Genomic DNA, 23,925 nt, shown 5'->3' on the forward strand with positions numbered 1-23,925 from the left:
TTCCGAGTAGAAAACACTACGGAGTACCTCCAAATTGGCTGGTGATAAGAATCTTATGCTATAAGATATTGGTAGCAGGTTAGCTGGTCTTGCTGTATTATCTGCCTTTGAATATTTGTTGATGTTTTTTGGTTTTAATTTGGGGAGTACTCTTGTATTATTATTATTATTATTATTATTATTATTTAATAAATAAAGTGATCAGTGGCATGGAACTCCGTGGACCAGAATAGTTGGAATATCTAATAAACTAACCAATGGGCTAATCTCAATCATTTGATAAATTTTTTTAAGAGGCAAAGGGCCTTTTTTTTTTTTTTTTTTTTTGTGTGCCCCACACCCCACCCCCCCCCCCCCTCTAATATCATGCAGTAATTTTCTTGATTTCGCACACAGTCACGTCACGCAGCAGTGATCAGTAAAATTAGGAAAAAGAAAAACTGAGGATAATAATTATAATAGGATCAGAAAAAAATGTCGAATACGTTAAAAAGTCGAATAGTAGTAAGCTTATCCCAACTAATCTTACGTGACCAACCAACATTAAAAAGGAAGAGGGCCGACAATTAATCAGACACCGCTCTCAATCATCCAACGAATCACAATCAAAAAATCATCCAACGAATGAAACAAAAAAAAAAAAAAAAAGCCCGGCACCAACAACGTATAAACTTCCAAGTATAAGGTACAAGTGGTAGCGGACTAACTAGTGTAATATTTGTTTATTCTTTCCGAAAAATAAATCTGATAAATCAGTGCTAGCTGTAGTTTTACAAAATCAGCTTTTATTTTTATTTTTATTTTTATAAAATAAAATAAAATGTTGAGAAGAAGAGGACGGGCCCTTTGCCCGTTTGCCGTCTTCCCAACTCTCTCGTCACCCTCTTTCTTTCTGCACGCTGACGCCGGCTGGTAGCAGAGTGGAGTGGTAGACTATTACTATAAGTTAGTATTTATTAATATTTAAATTCACCATCGCCAAATCGGTCATGCTCTCGCACTCCCCTGCACACACTCACGCACTAGACCTCGGTTGCTTCCTTCTTTCCCATGGCTGCTCATTCACTGTCTCCTCTCAACCTCCGTCATCTCAGCCCTCAGCTTCCCACCGCTACTCTGCCGTCATCATCATCATTACTCTTATTGAGGAGGAGTCTTCGTCTCAATTTTGCCTTACCCAACGCTGCTTCCCCCTGCTGCCAAGCTCCTGCACCCGTCGTCAGAGCTTCCGTCCGCACCCAACCTCTGGGCGAAACTAAGATTGACGATGAAAATAATAATATTCTCAGAGTTGGAGTCATCTGCGGAGGTCCTTCCGCCGAGCGCGGAATTTCTCTCAACTCCGCAAGATCAGTCCTCGATCACATTCAGGTACTAGAACGCATGATTCATTGATTTGCTTTGCGAGCAAACTTCCTCCTATTCTTCAGTTAATTCCTTCTCCAAACTTACCCCGGTTTATATACTTTTTAGGCAGCAGTCTTGCAGAATTCTTATTTTTGTCTTCTTTTTTTTTTTTCCAACAGGGAGATGATTTGCAAGTAAGCTGCTACTACATTGACTACAACCTCAATGCTTATGCTATATCCTCTGCTCAGGTAGGTTCTGTGCATTACAATCATTCTTCTACTCATTTTTCAACAAAAAATTTTTATGCTCTTTTTCCGCCAGCGTCTTCAGCAGGTTTGCTAACTTGTGCATGTTAAAGCTTGTTATGCCTTTTTTTGTTCTTTTTAAAAATCTGAAAAGACACTCTGCGAATGTCAAAATGCTGACCGGAAACTGCTTTTGGTTACGCTAGATGTATTCGAACACTCCTGCAGACTTTGATTTCAAGCTTGACAGGTAAGCGATTCTCCATTTTATTCGTTGTGATCTCCTTTTCTATAACAGGTTTTGTTCGGTTCCTTTTCAGCCTTGCCCAAGGTTTCGAGTCTTTATCTGAGTTTGCACGTCATCTTGCTGCCACCGTAGACATAGTTTTTCCTGTTATACATGGCCGCTTCGGTGAAGATGGTGGCATCCAAGTATCTTTCTCCTACTACTAAAAATTCTGCTACTTCACATGCCTGGATAATCTCGTGAACTTGACTTTTGGTGACTAATGTTACTCTCTCCAATTTGGTCGATAATTCAGGAGCTACTGGAAAAATTTAACATCCCATTTGTTGGTACTCAGTCTAGGGAATGCCGCAAAGCATTTGACAAAGTAAATTTCTCCCTCCAGAGTGCCATTTCTATTCATTTTTGTCAAAAATTTCAATGCCACCACAATGGGATGCGTTAGGATTCTGGAAAATGGATACTAAACACAGATTCAGTTTAAGCTGCAAAATTCATTGAACTAGTTTGTCTCCTCACAATGCCCCTTGTTATAGCAGGCACAGATGATATTTAGTGTCTCCAATTACAAGGTGATTCTGAATGTTGTTATCTTGATTCTTGCCAGTATGATGCCTCTTTGGAGCTTGAGAGACAAGGATTCGTGACAGCTCCCAGCATTTTAGTCCAGGTGCTGATCCATTTTGTTACCGCTTCATCCTTTAATGTGGTGTGTAAACTGTTAGTATCCCAATTTTCTGAGCCCATGACAAAAGAGAGTTTTCAACAATGCAAGAATTTTTTGGTACAAATGGGCATAACCCCCCATGAAATGGACATTTCATAGTTTCTACTAAGGTTTCTGTTATGCCAATAACCATATAGAGATATGTTTCCTTCTGTAGTTTTAAATGTTGAAATATAGCAGCTATTTTTTTCTCTTATTTACTTTTCTACCTTGTTCTTAGTTATATGATTATGAGTTTTGATATGTTTTGTTATAAAACCAGAGATTGCTTATCTTTGTCAATGTGCTGATGATTTCTCAAATGTTTGTTTTTGCAAACATGCCTTCTTTGATGCGACAGTCTTAAAAAGATTAAGATCTTTAAAGGCGTTTATAAAGTGCATTTATTGTTCCCTGTTGGAATGAATACATAGTATGAATTAGTTCTATGCACTATTGTTACTTTGGTGAAAGCAGATTAAAAGTAAAGCAGGCGGTATTCGGAAATGATTAAGCTAGATTTTCTCTTTTTGCAATGAATTGAGGGATGGATTTTTGTTACCAGGCATTCCTGTCGAAACTCCAACATGTTGTATTCTAATATGGATTATTCGACCTAGTCTGACAGAGTTTTAGTAATGACTACTAGGGGAGTGAAATGGATGAAGCTGACCTGTCAAAGTGGTTTGCGAGGTATCAACTGGACACTGAGCAGGGGAAAGTTGTGGTGAGCTTTGAATCTTGTTTGTCTGTGTAAAAGTTCATTGATGATTGTAGGAATATACTAAAGATAACATTTTCTAAGATATGCAGGTAAAACCAACACGAGCAGGATCCAGTATTGGAGTTACAGTGGCTTATGGAGTTACAGACACTCTTCAAAAAGCTAATGCAATTATTTCAGAGGTAATCTGTTGTTTTCTATGTTTCAATTTTTTCGACATGTCTTGCTTTTTAAGGGCAAGCAGTTGAACCTTTTTTTTATTATTAAAGATATAAAATCATATAGATTGTGTCATAAGAACTGCTAGAGTTGAGCATCACCAGAATGCATGCTTTTGTGTCCTTTTGGCCTATGTCATGTCACATACTGCTAGAAGTGAGCAGATCATGATGCATGCTTTTGTGTCTTTTGGCCTATATCATGTCTAGGACCTCTATCATGAAATATTATGTGTTATTGTGAATTACAGCTTTGGATCATTATAGCCTGTCATGTTGCAATAGCAGTTTCTGTTTTTCACAGGGAATAGATGATAAGGTCCTTGTTGAAATTTTTCTTGAAGGTGGTAGTGAGTTCACGGCCATTGTCCTTGATGTGGGTTGTGATTTGAATTGCCAGCCTGTTGTGCTGCTTCCAACTGAGGTAATGGTCCTTGAGTATATATTTGCTCTCTGTGTTGTTTTGCAATCTGGGCTTTATGATGATTTGCAAGTGGAAATTCATATTTGCTGATTTTAAGTTAGTGTAAACGTTTGCTGCGTTTTTCATTCCCTTTTGTTTTTGGGTGCCTAATATCTTACAATCAATGGTTTGTATACCAACCAGGATAGGAAAACTTGCTTCATAAAACAGAGAGGTGAATTTTTGTTTGGGTTCATTTATGCAAAATGCTGCTGCATGGAGTTCCAAATGGGTTGGATTGACTATTTGGTTTACCCCTTCAAGGAGAAATTTAAAACTTGCTCATATTGAGTTCTATCAGTAGCTTTTGTGGTGTAATATGTATAGATTAATCTTTGCATTGATCTGACTGCACATGATTTATTGCCTCTTTTGATGTATCTCCACTTTATTTGAACCTTTGGCTTTCTAGGACTTTGGAATCCTAAATAGAACTGTTCCCTAAACAACAGCAGAATTATTGGCTCATTAGCTGCAAATGATTAGGACTCATTAAAACATGGTTATAAGGTCAAAGAAGGAATGGCTTAAGCTACAAGTACAGAAAATAAGAGTAAGAAATTTAAAAGATTGGGAGCAGAAAAAAAAAGAGAGAAAGAAGGTCCTTTGAATTCCTCTCAAATAAGCAATTTAGCAAAGGTTTAAAATCTCTATGACATTTCTTGTATCACAGAATTGAAATGCCTGTATCTGGGAGTAAGGATCTTACTCAAAACTGTGCTCACTTGATGTGCAAAATGAGCATACCTTCCCTGAAAAAGTTTAAAATCTACCCTCTTATTCAAGGAACTGAAATTCGTGGTCTATTCTATACGTGATGAAATTGTTCTAAGAAACTGGATTCCAAAAGTATGTTTTATCAGATTAGATTTTCATTTGTTGGCTAGGTAATGTTTGAGTCACTGGGCTCTATCCTTAAGAGGTGATACTGTATTTATATATTTCGGCCACCATTATCTGCAAATAACTGCCTGCTTATTTACTGGTTGCAATGTGTTGCATCTACAACCAGGTGGAGCTTCAATCTTATGGGAACATTGATGTAAGTGACCAGGATGCAATATTCAATTATCGCCGAAAGTACCTTCCTACACGGCAGGTTATACCCAGACTGGTTCTAACTATATACTTTAGAAATTCTGTTGGTTTCACTGTAGTGTATATATTAATTTAAGATGTGTGTGATAGCTGCCTCCATTCTTGCTAAGATTTGTTTTCTGTTCTAGCTTATCTTCAGCCTTTTTCTTTTTGAAGAATATTCTGCCTTGTATTGGAGAATTTGAAAACACATTTTTTGCTCCTAGAATTTATCTAACTGACCATGAAATTTTGTAGGTCACTTATCATACTCCACCTCGTTTTCCACTGGATGTCATCAAAACCATTCGAGAAGGAGCCTCATTATTATTTAAGCAGCTTGGCCTGCGTGATTTTGCTCGAATTGATGGTTGGTTTTTGCCACCTTCTGTTAATGCCTCATATTTCCCAGAGAATAAGTTTGGAAAGTCTGAGTTGGGAACTGTATTATTTACTGATATCAACTTGGTGAGAGAGCTAATTAATGTGCTTCAATTTTGGATATTGCTATTTATTTTATACTTAAATGCAATTTTTTCTTTGTTGTGCACCTCTAGATTAGTGGTATGGAGCAAACAAGTTTCTTATTTCAGCAAGCATCAAAGGTACTATTTATCTGCTGTGTGATAGTTTTAGTGATAAAGAGAAAGTTGCACCATCTTGTGAGTCACTTTTTGGGTTCCCATTAAACTTATTTGATATTTTTTGTCTTACAAAGTTATATCGATTTTCTTTTACTTGCACATAAAATTATTCTCAGGAGAGATATAGTATTATGGAGAAACAATAAATGTTTTAATTCATCTTTAAGACTGGATTATTTGCATTATTCCTACCATGACTATCCAATTTAGGACTTACCTTCACCACAAAGTTGGAAGATATGAAAACCGATTAGTAATCTGTAGTTACTCACATTGTATCTCTTCCCGTCAGATGATTTAAGAATTGATGAGGAACATGGAAAAGTGCCCAAATGCCAACAGAATTAAGAGAAACTTTGTTATTTTAATTATAGATCTGTTCTACACCTCTATGTTGTAGCACATTAGTGCCTTCCCATCCCTTTTGTTACCAGTTCATTTACTCGGAAAAATTGATTGAGGAATTAGAATAAGATGCTAGACTATGATGTTCAAGTTATCTTTTGAACTTGATGCCTCCTGCACGGGAAATTTGCAGTTGCCAAAGGTTCTTTATACCCTTTAGATTGTTAATTGAAACAGCAAAGAATAATTAAATTCTTTTAGTGATAGTACATGATACATTTGTGCCTGTGCTCTTATCTTCCGATTAATCTCATTATGTTTAGGTTGGCTTTTCCCACTCAAATATCCTTCGGACAATTATTCAACGTGCTTGCCTGCGATTCCCCAACCTTTTGACATACAATATCATATCAAATACGTCATCAAGGAGATTCAAATCTTTGCCATCCACGGGATCACTTCCTGTAAATCAACATGCCAGAAAAGTTTTTGTTATCTTTGGTGGAGACACTTCTGAACGACAAGTATCCCTGATGAGTGGAACCAATGTTTGGCTGAACTTGCGAGCTTCTGATGATGTAAGTGATATATTTTACTTACACTTGTTCATGTAACAAACATGTGTGTATTTACTAGGCTATTATTGAAATCCAATATGGTTCTTAATTTCACTCCCAACTATCCCAATATAAATGTTCTGCCATGCTCAACTTTGCTGTTTAGAGGTTTATTTTTATGTATGCAGCTAAACAGTGGAAATACAGGCAGTTATGAAGTGTTAGTCATTTTTAATGTTATTAGCTCTTTTTACTTAAGCTGCATGTGTTCAGTTTTACATTCACTTGGCTGGATATATTTTCTGTTCAGATTTACATACCAATTTTTCTTCTATTTTGAGTTACCAACATTTTGTCATGAATAGTTAAGTGACATGTATAAAGCTACCTTCATTGAATATATAGTTGATTGGCCCTAGATAACTGAAAAAAGTTATCAAGGCTCCATCTAATCCTCAAGGTGAGCCGCTTTTTTAACAACTCCCTAATCCTAGTTGTAAATATTTCTCTGTAAAGCTTGCCTTACTAATTCTTTAAGAACTGTAGGAGAAGGTTCCTCTAATTCCTGAACACCAAATGAAAATCTTTCTTTCTCTTTGTTTAACGTTGCATTGAAATGTCACTGAAACACTAGCCCGTATACTAAATCCACCATCCATAAAGCTCTATATCTTCAGATACTAGAGTTGTTAAACAGTCAGCTTTGTTTGATTATTTTTTAATGTTTCCTTTGATAACTTGCATAATTTTGTATGTCATGCTCATTCTCATAGATGGGACTGCTCTGTATCTACTGATCAGTTGGTTCCTTAGAAACAGTGGTACATTGATTCTAGTGGTTTCGATGATGATCATTGTTCATCCTCTTTTAGATACTTGTTGAGCTCTCTAGGAAGAATATGCAATTCTCAGTTATAACCTTGAAAAGACTTGTCAAATTGATACGAGGAAGTTGTAACTATATGCCTCTTGCTGTATTTTATGGTACATTCTGATTCATTATGTTCCAGAGAATTGTTATAGCTTGTTGTTGTCCTGCAGTTTAGTGTCTTTTTTTTTAAAAAAAATATTATCTGGAATATGTTGTAGACCTGTTTATGCAAGTACGCTGTATATCAATTGATCTATTGCTGCTACAGCTTGAAGTAACACCTTGTTTACTAGCCCCATCAAATGGTTATTCATCTGGCTTGGAATCTACTGGGAAGGAAATCAAAGTGAGCTCTAGGACGGTTTGGACATTACCGTAAGCAAAATATTTTTTGCCAATTTTATTGGAGAGCATATGGTATAATTCTGTTGATGGTCAACTTGTCCTTGTTTCTTCTTCTTTCTTTCTTTTTTGCCCTTTTCTGAGAGTTGTGATATTTCATATTTGATGTGATCTGAAACACCAAGAACATGGTTTGATATGATCTGAAACCAAGAACATGATAGGTGATAAATAACCTTGTCATGGATTCCAAATTATTATTGAGTTGTCTATCCGTGCCGTACTTTTTCATGTATTACCCTTGTGCAGTTACTTGTTCTTTAAACATAAACTAGATTTACCATCTACCATTGTAAATTTATGATCAGCAGTTTTCTTATTGTTGTTTTTTCCTTTATGTGTTCTTATGATTGTATTGTTGATATGGTAAACCCCTACCACCCCTTATCTGGCCCAAATTGTGGGGAACTTTAAGAAAGAAAAGAAGCAAGCCCTAGCAGAATCTAGAGTTTTTAAACCAACCCAAAATGCCTTGAGCTGTCTTTTTTAAATAATATCTCAATTTATTTGGTTGCAGGTATTCCCTTGTTCTTAGACATACTACAGAAGAAGTTCTTGATGCATGTATTGAGGCAATAGAACCCACACAAGCAGCATTGACATCTCATTTACGTAAACAAGTAGTGGATGATCTCATGGAAGGATTGAGCAAACACAATTGGTTCAGGGGATTTGATATTTCTGATGATTTACCAAAGAGACTTTCCTTGGAGCAGTGGATCAAACTGGCTAAGGAAATTCAGGCAACAGTTTTTATTGCAGGTATTGATGCAAAAGCTATTCACTGCATTTAATAAATAAGATAATGACAGGTACAATGCACTTTAGAATGGGAGACACCTCAAAACCCTTGTTCTACATTAGCTTTAATCATTTCTTCCTCTTCTTGCCATTCCTTCTACCATGGCTCATTCAACTTTCTGATTTCCTGATCATGCTTGCTGCTTACTGTAAACTAAGAAAAATGGAGAGAAGAAATACTTTTCTTCTATTTCACTTTGGACTACACAATATACAAATATATATATACACAAGTGGATACTATAATCATATGATACTATAATCATACTATTACCTAATTAATATATGATACTATAATCATATGATACCTAATTAATATATGATACTATAATCAAATCTTTCCTAATATTTATATTATCAAATCTTTCCATAATATCAGATCACATATCTTCAACACTCCCCCTCAAGCTGGTGAATATAGATCTTCCATTCCCAGCTTGACAACACTTTCATGAAACATGTTGCTACACAGTCCCTTTGTCATCATATCTGCAAGTTGAAGTCCTGTCGGAACATATGGAGTACAAATCAGTCCACTTTCTAGCTTCTCTTTAATAAAGTGCCTGTCTATCTCTATGTGCTTCGTCCGATCATGTTGCACTGGGTTGTGAGCTATACTTATAGCAGATTTGTTATCACAATATAGCTTCATCGGTTTGCTCCATTGAATCCTCAAGTCTTCTAGGATAATTTTAACCCACAATAATTCACATACCCCTGCTGCCATAGCCCTGAACTCTGCTTCAGCACTTGACCTTGCTACCACACTTTGTTTCTTGCTTCTCCAGGATATTAAGTTTCCTCCAAGAAATGTACAATATCCTGAAGTTGATCGCCTGTCAACTGGAGACCCTGCAAAGTCTGCATCTGTGTAAACTGCCAGATCAATTTCAGGACCCTTTTTGAATAAAATTCCCTTCCCTGGATGTGCCTTTAAGTAATGAAGCACTCGATAAACTGCTTGTAGATGAACTGCTCTAGGATCATGCATAAACTGACTAATAACACTGACTGAGTAAGCTATATCTGGCCTAGTATGTGCGAGATAAATGAGTTTCCCAACAAGTCTTTGGTACATCTCTCTGTCCACAGCTGTATCTCCATGAGTCTCACTTAATTTGTGATTCTGCTCAATGGGAGTTGCAACTGGTTTGCTTGCTGTCATGCCTGTTTCCTTGAGCAGGTCCATAACATACTTCTGTTGAGAAATAAAAATTCCCATGCCTTGATCGAGCCACTTCAATTCCCAGAAAATACTTCAATTTTCCTAAATCCTTTATTTCAAATTCCTTGGCTAGGCACCACTTCAAAGTTTTCTTCTCTACTTCATCGTTTCCTGTCAGTATGATGTCATCTACGTATACAATCAAAACAGTAACTCCCCCCAAGGCTGAATGCTTGATTAACAGGGTATGATCTCCTTGACTTTGCTTGTAACCATTAGCTATCATTACCTTGGTAAATCGTCCAAACCAAGCACGTGGGGATTGTTTCAACCCATATAATGCCTTTTTTAACCGACAAACCTTGTTCTTGTCAACCCCACTGAATCCCGGTGGAATGCTCATATAAATCTCCTCTTCTAACTCTCCATGAAGAAAAGCATTCTTCACATCGTATTGCTGTAATTTCCAATCAAAATTAACAGCCAAGGATAGCAGAATTCTCACTGTATTCATCTTTGCTACTGGAGCAAATGTTTCCCGATAATCTACTCCATATGTCTGTGTGTATCCTTTCGCGACTAACCTTGCCTTGTAGCGTTCTAGGGACCCATCTGCTTTAAACTTTACTGCATACACCCATTTACAGCCCACTACTTTCTTGTTCTTTGGTAAATCAACTAATTCCCAGGTCTCATTCTTCTCTAATGCATCCATTTCTACTTCCATAGCAAGTCTCCATTCTTTCTTTGATAATGCTTCAGACAATGAGCTAGGAATAGAGACTGTATTTAAGGTGGAAAGGAAGCTTTGATGGCTCGGGGAAAACTTCTCAAAAGACACAAAGTGAGACAATGGATATAGGGGTCTTTTGGTGCATTCTCGGGGTTTTTTCCTTACAGCAATAGGTAGATGTAGGTCCTGGTCAAGGCTAAGAGGCTCAGGACAAGGTGATTTAGAGCTGGAAGAATAGTCGGTCGGTGGTGTAGAATTCAGATTTGATTCACTCATTGTTACCTCATTCCCGGAGCTTGGTTTAGAGGATTGTTCTTGCCTTGTAACCACGATGGGATCTCCTTTCCTTGTATACACTTGGTCAAACCGGAACCAGTCATAGATTTTACGGTCTTCCTTTTTTTCTTCTACCACATCAGATTGAAGAATTGACTCTTGGAATTCAGATTTGGATGACTCAGATGTGGTCAACTCTAAGGAGGGAAATTTTAACTCCTTATCTTCAAGTGTATCTAACTCCCCCTGATGATAAGGAGTGATGAAATAGGGCTTATTTTCAACAAATGTAACATCTGCTGAGACATAGAGTTTTCTAGTAGGTGGATGATAACATTTGTAACCCTTTTGAGTAGATGAGTACCCCACGAAGACACACTTAAGAGCACGAGGATCTAACTTCCCACGGTTATGACTATGGACATAAACAAAGGAAGTACATCCAAAAACTTGAGAAGTGAGATTAAAGGAATATCGAATATCGGGGTAAAATTTGGATAGGTTCTCTAGTGGACTTTGAAACCCCAAGATCTTGGAAGGAATTCTATTTATGACATAAGCTGATGTGAGTACAGCTTCTCCCCAATATGCTTTTGGCACACTTTGTTCAAACAGTAAGGCTCTAGTGCACTCAAGAAGATGTCGGTTTTTCCGTTCTGCCACTCCATTTTGTTGTGGAGTGGCAATACAGGATGATTCATGTATGATTCCTTCTTTTTGGAAAAACTGACTCAAGGTTTGATTGAAATAATCACGAGCATTATCTGAACGAAAGTGTTTTATCTTGGTGCCAAATTGATTTTGAATCATTGCATGAAAAACAGGGAAAATATAACTCAAATCAGACTTATTTTTGAGTAAATAGATCCAAGAGACTCTTGTGCAGTCATCGATAAATGTGACAAACCACTTAGACCCTGAGATTTTTGGAATAGTTGATGGCCCCCAAATATCACTATGGATTAAAAAGAAAGGAGAAGACGATCGTTTATTACTGATAGGAAATGGGACACGAGTGTGTTTAGCATACTCGCAAATATCACAATGAAAAGACTGAACATCAAATCCCTTGAACAAGGAAGGAAACATTATTTTTAATGCAGAAAAAGACACATGACCTAGACGTCTATGATGTAACCAGATGACATCTTTATTGGAGGGTGAAAACAATGTGGACAGGGCAGATTTACTAAATTCTGGTTGACTTGATGTATCCAAGTAATAGAGTCCATCATGCTCCTTAGCTAGTCCAATCCTCTTCCCCGAGCCCCGGTCCTGAAAGTCACAACAGGATTCATCAAATATAACAGAGTCAGCTAGATCCTTGGCAAGTTTTTTTACAGAAACCAAATTTGTAGATAATCGAGGAACATGAAGAACATTTTTAAGAATCAAATTTGGAGTAACTTTGACATCTCCGATACCTGCAACAGTGGTTGTAGTACCATCTGCAACAACAATCTTTCTATTGCTAGGACAGGGATTATAGGTTTTGAATTTATTTGAAGTATGAGTCATATGGTCCGTAGCACCAGAGTCAAGAATCCAGACATTCCTAAGCTCATTGCCTAAAACACTAAATGCAAAAGAGACTAGAGCCTTACCTGAAAGTGTCAATGAACACATACCCGGATTCCTTGATTGAGAATTGTTAGTTGCTGGTTTGTCAACTGTCTCTAACATACTTTTAAGCTTCTCAATTTCCTCCATACTAAACCCTCCAATCACTTGAGTTGGATCTTGAACCGACATATGAGCCTGCCTTTGCTGACCACCTTTTTGTCCCCATTCACGAGTGGGTGGTTTCCCATGTAGTTTCCAGCATTGATCTATGGTGTGTCGTGGTTTCTTGCAGTATGTGCACCACAACTCCTCGCGATTCTTTTGCCCACTTGTTTGATTGGTCTTGTCCGCAGCAACCTTGTTCAGTACCAACCGCTGAAATTTGGAACTTAAAAGGTTTGAATTTTCTATTGAAGGTACCTCTAACATAATACCCCTGCGACTTTCTTCTCCACATACTTGGGATATTGCTTCTGTTAAAGAAGGAAACTTTGGCCTGCCCAGAATTTGAATTCGTATAAGATCGAATTCAGAGTTTAGGCCAGCCAAAAAATCATAAACTCGATCCCTTTCTATGAACTTCTTGATAAACACTGCACATTTGCTACAGTTCAAATCAAGTGCCCTGTAATAATCCAGTTCCTGCTACTGGTTTTGCAGAAAATTGGCATACTCCGTCACTGTTTTTGTCCCTTGTTTTGCTCCAGTTGTCTTTGTCTTGATGTCATAGATAAGAGCTGCATCATTAACCTTGGAATATGTCTGATGAAGGGCATCCCAAATTGCCTTTGCTGTAGGAAGAAACATACATGTATCGCTGATTTCAGGAATCATGGAATTCCATAACCAAGACATGATCATTGAATCCTCTTGTTCCCATGCTTCAAACCCCGCCGTTTCACTATCCGGTGCTATTTCCAATAGATGACTCAACTTTCCTTTTCCTTTCAGGAATGTTCGAACCAATTGAGACCACTTCAAATAATTTTTTCCATTTAGTCTATATGCTGCCTGGATGTTTTGAAACTCTGTTGTGTTCCGTGTACTTTGTTCTTCTTCCATAGTTGAAGACAATTGCCGCGTTGAGGATGTAGCATCCGCCATGATTGAATAGGAGGGGGGGAAAAATGTATAGTAACAGGAACAGCAATGAAGGCTGAAGAGAATAAGAAAGGAACCAGCAATTAAGGCTGGAATTGACAAGAAGCAAAGGTGGTATTTTTCCCAGAACCCTAGACGGGCTCTGATACCATGTAAACTAAGAAAAATGGAGAGAAAAAATACTTTTCTTCTATTTCACTTTGGACTACACAATATACAAATATATATATACACGAGTGGATACTATAATCATATGATACTATAATCATACTATTACCTAATTAATATATGATACTATAATCATATGATACCTAATTAATATATGATACTATAATCAAATCTTTCCTAATATTTATATTATCAAATCTTTCCATAATATCAGATCACATATCTTCAACACTTACCCTGGTAACATGACTAGTGAATCTAACAAGATTGGATCAGAAAAATACATTTAAGAGTTAGCATTAGCTCAGTTCAAAGTGTGAAGGTTTTAGAAATATGTCTTCTTTTCCAGAAGAGATAATCTATCAAAGAATTTATATTTCTGTAGACATACTATTCAACTAATAACAAATGTGGAGAAAGTACTATATGCTGAAGATAGACAAATAAGTTGGTTCTGTCTGTTCAAACTTGAGTTTTTAGTATGTTTAAGAACTCTAACAGAGCTCTTCAAGTTAAGTCCAGTATGGAAGCAAAATAGAAATAGTATGACTATCACTCATTTCTCAAGAATCTAGTCTGCCTGTACAGCATTTTATTGAGTGGTTATTTCAGATTATCATTTCCAGAGATTAATATACTTTCGGAAGGGGGCTAATAGTACTTCAAAAGATCAGAGGGAATTTTGTCCATAGCATCCTCAACTTTTTATATCAATTGACATGTCAAAGACACTATAAGGTTCCTAAGATCTAACTCGCGTTGTGTATAATTTGATAGTGCATGGAGGCATAGGTGAAGATGGTACCCTGCAGTCTCTGCTAGAAGCTGAAGGAGTTCCTCATACTGGTAATGTGATGCTGATGTTTGACAATGTAGTGTACAAGGCTTCTGATGTCCATGACTGTTACAATAAATGATCATGTACTATTTTTGAAAATTGAAGGTCCAGGATTGACTGCTTCCAAAATATGCATGGACAAAGTTGCTACATCGCATGCCCTTCAAAATGTATGGTAACTAAATTGATAAGTCTCATTGAGTACTCACTATTCTTGTGTCTCTGGGGTTTCAGTTCTGTATTTGCAGTTGTAAGGCCATCGTTTGCTTCTTGATGCCTTTAACTCGATTCATCCTTTGGGCGCATTGTTTAATGGTCTTATCTTCTAGATTTAATTTTTTTTCTTAAGCCAATTGGTGAATTGGATTCTCAATATGGTGAGGTCTGTGAAGGGCCATATTATGGCCTTACCTCTACATGAGATATGCTTTACTGCATTAAGCCTACAAGGATTAATAGAGAAACCTTCCTGGTGATATGATGTTAAGAACAATTCCTTCAGATTGCTTTTATGCTACAAGTGCATTTGCATCAACGTGTTGAACTTCTTAATTTACTATGGATGGACAGCTTAAGGATTGTGGGGTCCTTACAATCAACAAAGAAGTGAGGAGTAAAGGAGATTTGCTGAAAATACCTGTACTTGACATTTGGCAAGATCTGAGAGCCAAACTTCAGACTGAAACATTATGTGTTAAACCAGCAAGAGATGGATGTTCTACGGGGGTTGCAAGATTATGGTATGTTACCTTTATATTATTTTATTATTTTCCACGTACATGCAGATTCTAGAATTCATAACTCATGCCTGCCATGGTATTTGGTTGCTTTATTGTCATTACATTGTTTCTTCATACAGCTGTGATAAGGACCTTGAGGTATACGTGAAAGCATTGGAAGCCTGTATTCCTCAAATTCCTCCAAATAGTCTGTCAAAGGTACAGATGCATTTGCCTGAAGTCATCTTTTGTGGTTGTGGCTGTGCCATTGAAGGTCTCTTGATCTTGTTATTCTTTTCCTTCCTTTGAGTAATAAATAGTTGTTAGTCATTTGCTTCCAAGTTAGCTTTTGCCTAGACTTATTTTCGAACCAAGAGTGACTTGTCACTTCAGAATTTTGACTCTTAATGGGAGTTAACTTTGTCAAAGACTGGTAAATGAGGTTGGTGTCTCGTGAGATATGCAGAGTTTTTCAATGAAAGCATTGTAGTCCACCTGGGCACAAAATTTAATCGTCCAGTGCAGAAGTTATCGTTGCTGTTCAGACAGGATATAATTTCATCTGAGTGAACTTTTTCTTTGACATCATAGGCACATGGTATGATCGAGATGCCAAACCCTCCTCCAGAGCTATTAATCTTTGAACCTTATATCGAGACTGATGACATAGTTGTTTCGTCCAAAATGAAGAACAAAAATAAGCAACATCTCTTGTGGGAAGGACGTAGTAGATGGGTAGAAGTTACAGTTGGAGTTATAGGAAAATGTGGATCAATGCGTTCGTTGACTCCTAGCATAACTGTGAAAGAATCTGGCGGCATTTTATCACTTGAAGAGAAGTTCCAAGGTACTTCCCAATCTTATTTTCATCCAATTTTGGATCAAATATGAGCTTCTGCTATGTCATCCGTTTTCTTTGGAGTTACAACATTCCTCTAGTTATACAAAGTGAGAGTTTTGCATGCAAACATTCTTAGTTATGATGCAATTACCAAATGCAACTTGCATCCCAACTCCCCGGGCACCTATCTATGTGCAAGCGAGATTGGGCATTTATGTTCCTATGTACCAAGGTTTATGTAAGTTAAAATGTAATGCAGCAACATCGAGTACATTGTGCCTTAATGAAGCATAGCAGGTGTGTAATGTTGTTAATTATTCTTGGCAGGTGGAACTGGCATAAATTTGACTCCACCACCACTTTCAATTATCAGGTTCTTTATCACTTCTCATTTTTGTAGAAACTGTAATATTTGATGTGATCTGCTGGAGTGAAATTCCTACTAAATTAAAGTACTGGAAAAGCCGTGAGGAATTTGTTTTTACACTTCAAGGATGGTAATAAAAACCATGTTCAGAAATTGACCATTAGATTTCAGATTGTATTAGTAAAAGCTGTATGTAGAACTTTTGTATCCCAGGGCCTTAGTGTTGTTCTAGGCAGAGCTTGATTCCTAGGAAATTAACAAGCTTCTTTATGTATTTTGATGAGCTCAATCTAAAAATTTTGTAGGCTGCATCTGTTCATTTCTCACTTTTTGTTCATTTGCATGCAGTTGTGTACATGTATGGGGCTCTACACCTATCTTAGGAATATCTGATCAGATTTTGGCCCATTCTTTAAAAGATTGATTATTTGTGGGTGTTCGTGCTTCTGCTTACTGTTTTGTTCCTTGTGTTGATGCTGTTTACCTTGTCTCAGTAACGAGGCCCTGGAGAAGTGTAAACAACGTATTGAACTTATTGCAAACACACTGCAGTTAGAAGGATTTTCGCGTGTTGATGCATTTGTCAATGCCGACAGCGGTGAGGTAATATTTACTTTTGTTGATTACGCTACAAACTATCTCAGCTCTGTTTTTCATGACGCATGCTGAATTTCCGAAGCAGTATTGAGAACGTTTCGATCTGGATTAGCATGTATAACATTAATTTGGCGACACTGGTAGTATATCCCGCTGGTCTCCTCCTCTACGACTACGGCTGCTAGTAATTTTGTGAAAAGCAAATATCATTCTAGGAAGGTTCTTGAGTTGCATGTAATAATAAAAAAAAATGTTGATATGTGACATGAAGAGTTGTTTGGAGTCGCCTTCTAATTGCGCGAGACTATTCCAGGTGCTGATTATTGAAGTGAATACGGTGCCTGGGATGACACCTTCAACTGTGTTAATTCATCAGGTGATGGTTCCCAATCATAAACTATGGCGTTAGTTACTTATTAATTTCTGCTTGGGAAACATGAAGTCGTAGGTCAACCGAGGAAGGAACTTGAAAGGAATGCTTAGTAGTTCAGCATCGTAGTAAATCTAATCAGTCAGTTTTGTCCCATGGTCAGGCGCTGGCAGAAGAACCTCCCCTGTATCCTCACCAGTTCTTCCGCACGCTACTGGATCTGGCATCTGAGCGGTCAACCTGATTTGGTCGTTGATAATCTGCAGACTCTTCGCGCATGAAAATTTCAAAAGACCATTTACAGAATTGGAAAAGATGATTTTTCCCGGAGGGAACATCATTTGCAAGTAACGGTGAAAGGACTTTTTGCCATTTTGTATTGATGATTATGTCTGTTTGGAACCGTAATAGTATGTCGTAAGTTGCGCCGTCTATTTTCACGTCCGAAAGAATATCCAACGGCTGTTAAGAAGTAGTACTACAATACTCTGAAAATAAAATAAAACAAAACAAAAAATACGCAGAAGGATCAGTCGTTGCAGAGACGCTGTCAAGCCATCTCTACAATAATGATAAATGCTTGGAACTCCCGACCACCACCTTACCCTCGTCTAACGTCTGCGTTTGAGCAAGTAATAAAGTAGTTGTGTGGAATGACTGCTGCCGGAGCTACATCGGGGTCTCGGGGTAAGTTTAGTATTCAAGCCGTGTGTTTGAACAAGCTCGAGTAATTGGGTCCATTGGCCAAGTATGATTTGCACCCTATATATATATATTTTTAATTTTTTTAGTTTCATATATATCATATTATAAAAAATATTACATACCGCTGTACGGCTGCATGGTTTGAGATTACACCCAATGCTTTTTCTAGCTTCTTTAATAACATGCACAGACCCTTTTGTTTTTTAGTATAAGTGAGTAGATTCCAATGTATAAGTGAGTAGGTTCCAATTCGCGACCTCATATTTACATGCATTCTCTCGAACCACACAACTAACAAGCATTCAAAATAAACGTCATTCTTTTGTAGGATTCAACGTGGGCTTGGTAATACTTTGTATCTAAAACTTAAGAAATTTGACCATATTAGAGTAGGTGGGTTTGCTCCCTCTTTCCAAAAGATTAAAGCGCTTCTGTCATGGGCGTTAAACATCCCTTTATTCTGAAAGAAGGGTTTGACCTTAGTGCGTATCATAAATGTCAAATTCATGTATTAGACTGTAAAGGAACTAAAGGAGACCATTTTCTTTTCTTGTACCTTGTCTAAGCACTTAATGTCAGACGATAGTCTATTAGCGCTATTAACAATGAATTTTGTTCACCACTGGTATTGTCATATTATTAATTAAGAAAAATTATTCAATACGTCTTTCACATTTCATCAAATGAATTTTTTTTAACTTTTTATTTAAAATATTAACATTACATCCCTTCTAAATTCAATTTTAATAAATTTAGTCCTAACCTAAACTGACAATCACTTTTTTAGCCTGAAATCACCACATGATCCGCATGCAATTATTTTTTATGTATGAAAAGGCCAAATTTGTTTCACTTTTTTAGTAACAAAAATGAATATGGAATGGGTCTGATCCCACTTTTTTAGGGAAAAAATGAATATAGTTTTGGTTATATCCTACCTTTTTATGAATAAAAATGAATATGGATCGAATCATTTATTTAACTATGAAGGGCATCTAACCTTTGTGCCGCTAAAAAATGATCATGTGTGAATCATGTGATTGGTATGGTATAAAAAGTAGTTAAAAATCTAGGTTAAAATCAAATTTTACCGACTTAATTTTGTAAGGGACGTAAAGTTACCATTTTAAAAGTGAAGAATAAAAAAATTTAGTTGGCGAGATGTGAGAAATATTTTGAACGATTTTCTCTGTTAATTATGAGATGTCTGAAAATCTTCAAGTTATATAATTAGACAATTTTGCCTTGGACCTATCGGTTTTAATTGAATAAAAATATTTCGATAAAAGGCAGGCTTTAGGTGCGTGAATCACTAATTCTCCATTCAAATAGTTCAGATGGTACACTTAGATAATCTTTTAGATTTTTAACCATTTATCCATAATTCAATGGAGACAGCTTCATCATATCCTTCTTAGATTGATATCCTACCCAATATATATATATATATATATAGCATTGGTACACAACGCGAGCCATCTTTAATATAGCATTCTGAACTATAGCCATCTTTAACTTTAAACGAAACATCGAGCATTTGGTAGACGTTTACTACTAGCTAATTATTTTCATTGGTACACAACGCGAGCATTTTGGTTGAGGCCATTTTGTTTTTTTGCCAACATTGGGAGTTTTCTTTTCTTTTCTTATTTTTTTTTTATGTTTTTTGGTTGGGGTTAACTGGTAATATTCAACTAGTGCAAGAATAATACCCCAATGCATTGGTTTCTCCATATGATTTACATCATTACGTGATAAAATATTTTACATCATTACATGATATAATTATTCGTAGGTGTTTTGAAGCAGCCTAGTGGAGTACATTGACAATTCACAACTCCTCTCATCTCCGGGCGGCTATGTCGAATTCGAACCACGAGACTGGATCAGTCAGATGGCAAGCATAAGACCTGGCAAGGAGCGTTTGGCGAGGTCTCGGGGGTGGCTCTGCCCGAATTTTGAGGAGGAGCAACCGCCAGCCACGGCCACGGGCCTTAAATCTGCAACCGTGAGCCAGGTGTTGAAGTACTCCCTGAACTGAGTTATGAGACCGTCTTTGAGGGTCCAAACGTGTACCCAGTAGGCCTGCACGCCTTCCCAACCCTCCACGATCACGTAATCGTCAATGGCATCCATGCTTCGAGGATTGAAACTGAAAGCTTTGTGCGATGATTTCCCGGTGAGCATCTTCATCATGTGGTGGCAGCCTTGAGGGCCGTGGAACCACCATTCTAGGTCACTGGCAACAAAGCCGGCCACCTTCCCGATTTCGCCACTTGCCAATGCTTTGTACAGGGCCTTAACGGTGGCTTCGTTACCGTTGTTTTGCTCTAAAACCGATATCTCAGGTTCCTTTTCGGCCATTGATCGTAAAAGTGTTTAATTGCGAAGAAGGAAGAGAAGAGGGATCCAAGTAGTACTAGCTAGATAATAGTGGCTAGTAATGCTGTGGCCTGTGGGTTCTTTTGAACAGTGTTTGTTTTATATGTGCATGGGCGTTGAGGATTGAGAGATGGTAGAACATTCATTATATATAGAGGAAAACTAAGAAATATTAAGAGGGGACGAGGTGTGCATGGGACCATCCAAACCCCCAGCACCCCACGGGGGCGGTCCCAGGGGTTATAATTAATGAAGGTAATTATGACTTAGTATTTTCTTGTCTTGTTGCATGTTTGGGGTAATTCTAATTAGCATCTTCGCAGTTGACGGAGAAAGGCAAAAAGAAAGTCCTCCCTCTCTTCCTCCCCCATGCGGACTTAAACGTAAATGCCATAGCACTTGCTTCGTCTTCGTCGTAGCATACAAATCTTTCATTACGCTTGCCATGTCTGAGCTGCTGCTCTTGCTGTTTCTGTTGCGCCGTTGCTTAATTTATGGTCCGGAAGTTGCTCTCTTTGGGAATTTGCTTGCTCTCTTTTACTTTGGGGACGATGTTTCTTTCCTGGCAAAAAAAAAGATGGACTAGGAACGTAAACAAGTCCAATCAAACTCAAAACACCATCGATCGTACTAAAAAGAGTACAAATTTGATTAATTAACTTACCTTGGAGCTCGAGCTTGTAGTAGTTAGAAACCCAAAAAAATGTCCCTCAAGTTACTCGAACTCAATTACTACCTACGACATTAATTTGCCCAAGTTGCTCGATCGGACAGGTACGGTTGAGGATTAGGAACTAGGTAACAATTCCACTCTTACGCGCATTAATTGGTTTAGTTCAATTCTCATGTACTAGTAGTGTATCCTAGGGGTGCTAGCAAGTCAAGCTGCTCGAGAGCTACTCGCGAGCAGCTTGATCAAAAGCTTGACTCGAGCTCGAGTTCGAGCTCAAGAAATAAATACTCGAGTGCTCGTCGAGCTTAATCGAGTTTTCATATTTTATTTATATTATATATTTATATTATATATTTTAAAAAAAAATTATAGATTTATTTCAAAACTCGAGCTCGAGCTCGAGTAGCTCAGGCTTGATATTTACTCGAGCTTACTCGAGCTCAAACGAGTTGAGCTCGAGTTTAGTTTTATTTCATCGAGTCGAGCTCGAGTCCAAATTTTTTTACTCGATCGAACTCGAGCTCGAGCTCGAGTAGCTCGAGTATGGTGCTACTCGAGCTCGAGTAGCTCGAGTATGGTGCTACTCGAGCTCGAGTAGCTCGAGTATGGTGCTATTCGAGCTCGACTCGGCTCGATAGCACCTCTAGTGTATCCTGGTGAAACTTTACTATGGAAGCTTTATTAATTACCTTATCTTTTCAACTCAACCCTTTCTTCCCAGTGCAAATTGGCATCAATAACAATATTAATGAAACGAGGCATGCACCTAACCAACGTAAATGCGTCGTCGCATGCATGCACTTAAATATGCAGTTTTTTTTTTGTTTCCTCTGATCGCATGGCTGTGTTATTCATCCAAGTTTTCCCGGGCATGCGTGTGATTATGATAACTTGGGATGTTTCAAGATGCTAATGAGAAGTTAATTGCCAAAAGTAAATGTCCGAGGTGCAAAATAGATTATAATGTACATATTATGTATAAGTGAGAAGCCAACTGCTAAAACCATGAATTACTTGATCAACCACACATCAATCATTGATCTTTCCCAATTTCGTTCAACTCATCTCAACGTCTACTTTTCCTATTGGCGTTAATTTTTTTGAACTTATTATACTCATTTTAAGTTTGTCATTTAGAATTTTTTTTGATGATTATTAATTTGTCATTTATTCCTAGTCTAATTTGTATCTTAGAATTTTAGTCTTAATTTGCATGGCCTTAATGTGATCTATAGAATTTAGTTAATTTTTTTATGATTTTGGCCGTGAGTTAATTTTATCTTTTATAGTCAAACTTATGAAATCAAATTATGAAATATTTTAGGTTATGAGACAGTAAAATGAAAATGCCTCCAAAAATGATTGATTTTCATTTTTTTTTTTTTTGGGGCCAAACAAACCTCGGATAGAGAAAAGGCGTCTCATTATGAGAAAACTCCCACGATCGAGTTACCTGAAGGAACTCCTCCGATTGAGCCGTCTAGTTTCGTATGCCTCGTATTGATAGGAAATAAAGTAGTGAAGAGCGTAATTTCATGTTTTACTTTATATGATGTCTTTTATTATTAAAAACGTTTATTTGTTAGTTATCATCTATCTTTATTTGTTAGCATTTTTTTTTATTGTTTCTTGATTGTCTGTTACCAAAAAAAAAAAATCAAAATCAAAATCGTATGTCCATCACACTGATATTGATCAATCCTATGAGTTTGTTGTTTTGCAATCACGCACTTGATTTATTTGTTCATCTAGACAGACATATAATTCGAAAGAGAAGAGAGCCGTCATCATATACCGTAGTGTTTGCTGCTTCTCAGAGGCGGTAAATGCATACATCTTTGTTTGATCTTTGTTTTACTTTCTTCTGACTCAGGCGGAGTCGGGCCGGATTTCTGAATTGTTTAATCGTATGCCTCCTCCGTAACGGGAACGATTTTTTTTCTTTTAATTTTTTTAGTGTAAATTGAAGAATTCGAATCTAAGATCTCTCGTTTACACTCCCTCCTTCTCCGTACCACTCAATCCATTCCCTCCCCCATGACTGGAACGATTGCGACGGCTTAATAGTTAATTCCTCCGCACGCCAGTCTGGAGTATCTTTTGATTATTTGACTTGGCAGCCATCAATACAGACAAAACATTTTTTTTTTATTTTGCAAATAATACAGCCAAAACTCGATTTCATCTCCAACACTTTCTTTCTTATTCTCCTCCTTTGACGGTAGTGCTAGTAGTACTATAACATAAGAATGATTCTCCTTCTTCAACAGTTTATTTAATAGTGGTACTGGTAGTATAAGATAAGAATTGTTAGGTGCGACAGGGGCTTTCTACTCAATCACTGAGCTTGGCTCAGTTGCCACCGGAGAGAGTCTCAAGTCCTTCCTTGGACTGTTGGTGAAGGTTCAAATTTTATCTGCAGTAAAAAAAATTCAAGAGTTGTGTCATAGCCCTCCCTTAATTCAGTGAAGTGGTAATATAAGCTAGGAATTTGTTAGGTGCAAAAGCTAGTTTAAGGAGTGAGTCAGATATGGACCAAACTATGATCGTCAATGTTGGATGTTATTGAACTTTTACACCCAAAACCAAGTTCAAAGGAGTGAGACTTTTCCTCCTCCTAACACACTGGTATTAGAGTTCTTTCATGACAACTCTTCCTAATAATTCATCCCAAAAGTTGGCTCAAAGGGTGAACTTTCCCTCCTCCTAACACTGATATCAGAGTTTGATCACAAGAACTTTTAAGAATTCATCTCAAAAGTTAGACCAAGGAGTGA

The 23,925-nt window shown here is 37.3% G+C and overlaps 2 protein-coding genes and 1 long non-coding RNA gene across 5 annotated transcripts; 1 reads left to right on the forward strand and 2 right to left on the reverse strand.

Moving 5' to 3' along the window:
* The first annotated feature begins 806 nt into the window (after nucleotides 1-806).
* LOC113691999 (uncharacterized) lies at nucleotides 807-17,822 on the forward strand. Of its 3 annotated transcripts, XM_072051819.1 has the most exons (25): nucleotides 807-945; nucleotides 1,095-1,371; nucleotides 1,527-1,598; nucleotides 1,802-1,845; nucleotides 1,916-2,027; nucleotides 2,138-2,209; nucleotides 2,450-2,512; nucleotides 3,198-3,275; nucleotides 3,362-3,454; nucleotides 3,795-3,914; nucleotides 4,966-5,052; nucleotides 5,289-5,498; nucleotides 5,588-5,635; nucleotides 6,343-6,597; nucleotides 7,716-7,822; nucleotides 8,367-8,611; nucleotides 14,434-14,502; nucleotides 14,600-14,664; nucleotides 15,065-15,234; nucleotides 15,354-15,432; nucleotides 15,805-16,060; nucleotides 16,382-16,427; nucleotides 16,916-17,024; nucleotides 17,332-17,394; nucleotides 17,552-17,822. In XM_072051819.1, exons 4-25 carry the CDS (start codon nucleotides 1,802-1,804, stop codon nucleotides 17,630-17,632), a joined length of 2,472 nt encoding a protein of 823 aa, XP_071907920.1. In that variant the 5' UTR covers nucleotides 807-945; nucleotides 1,095-1,371; nucleotides 1,527-1,598; the 3' UTR covers nucleotides 17,633-17,822. The 3 variants fall into 3 exon arrangements, with proteins under 3 accessions (XP_071907920.1, XP_071907921.1, XP_027066132.2); XM_027210331.2 differs by having other exon boundaries at nucleotides 845-1,371; XM_072051820.1 differs by lacking the exons at nucleotides 16,382-16,427; nucleotides 16,916-17,024; nucleotides 17,332-17,394; nucleotides 17,552-17,822 and having other exon boundaries at nucleotides 842-1,371; nucleotides 15,354-15,487; nucleotides 15,805-15,978.
* Nucleotides 11,894-12,760, reverse strand: LOC140008220 (uncharacterized). The gene is made up of 2 exons (XR_011815602.1): nucleotides 12,429-12,760; nucleotides 11,894-12,099 (listed from the first exon to the last, which is right to left on the reverse strand). It is a non-coding gene; the product is annotated as an uncharacterized lncRNA (long non-coding RNA).
* Nucleotides 17,823-19,799: 1,977 nt separating the features above from the next.
* Nucleotides 19,800-20,587, reverse strand: LOC113692577 (wound-induced protein 1). Its single transcript, XM_027210997.2, has one exon. It carries the CDS (start codon nucleotides 20,455-20,457, stop codon nucleotides 19,984-19,986), a length of 474 nt encoding a protein of 157 aa, XP_027066798.1. The 5' UTR covers nucleotides 20,458-20,587; the 3' UTR covers nucleotides 19,800-19,983.
* Nucleotides 20,588-23,925: the final 3,338 nt, after the last annotated feature.

Source organism: Coffea arabica, chromosome 6c (genome assembly GCF_036785885.1).
Source record: "Coffea arabica cultivar ET-39 chromosome 6c, Coffea Arabica ET-39 HiFi, whole genome shotgun sequence".
NCBI classification, from domain to species: Eukaryota; Viridiplantae; Streptophyta; class Magnoliopsida; order Gentianales; family Rubiaceae; genus Coffea; species Coffea arabica.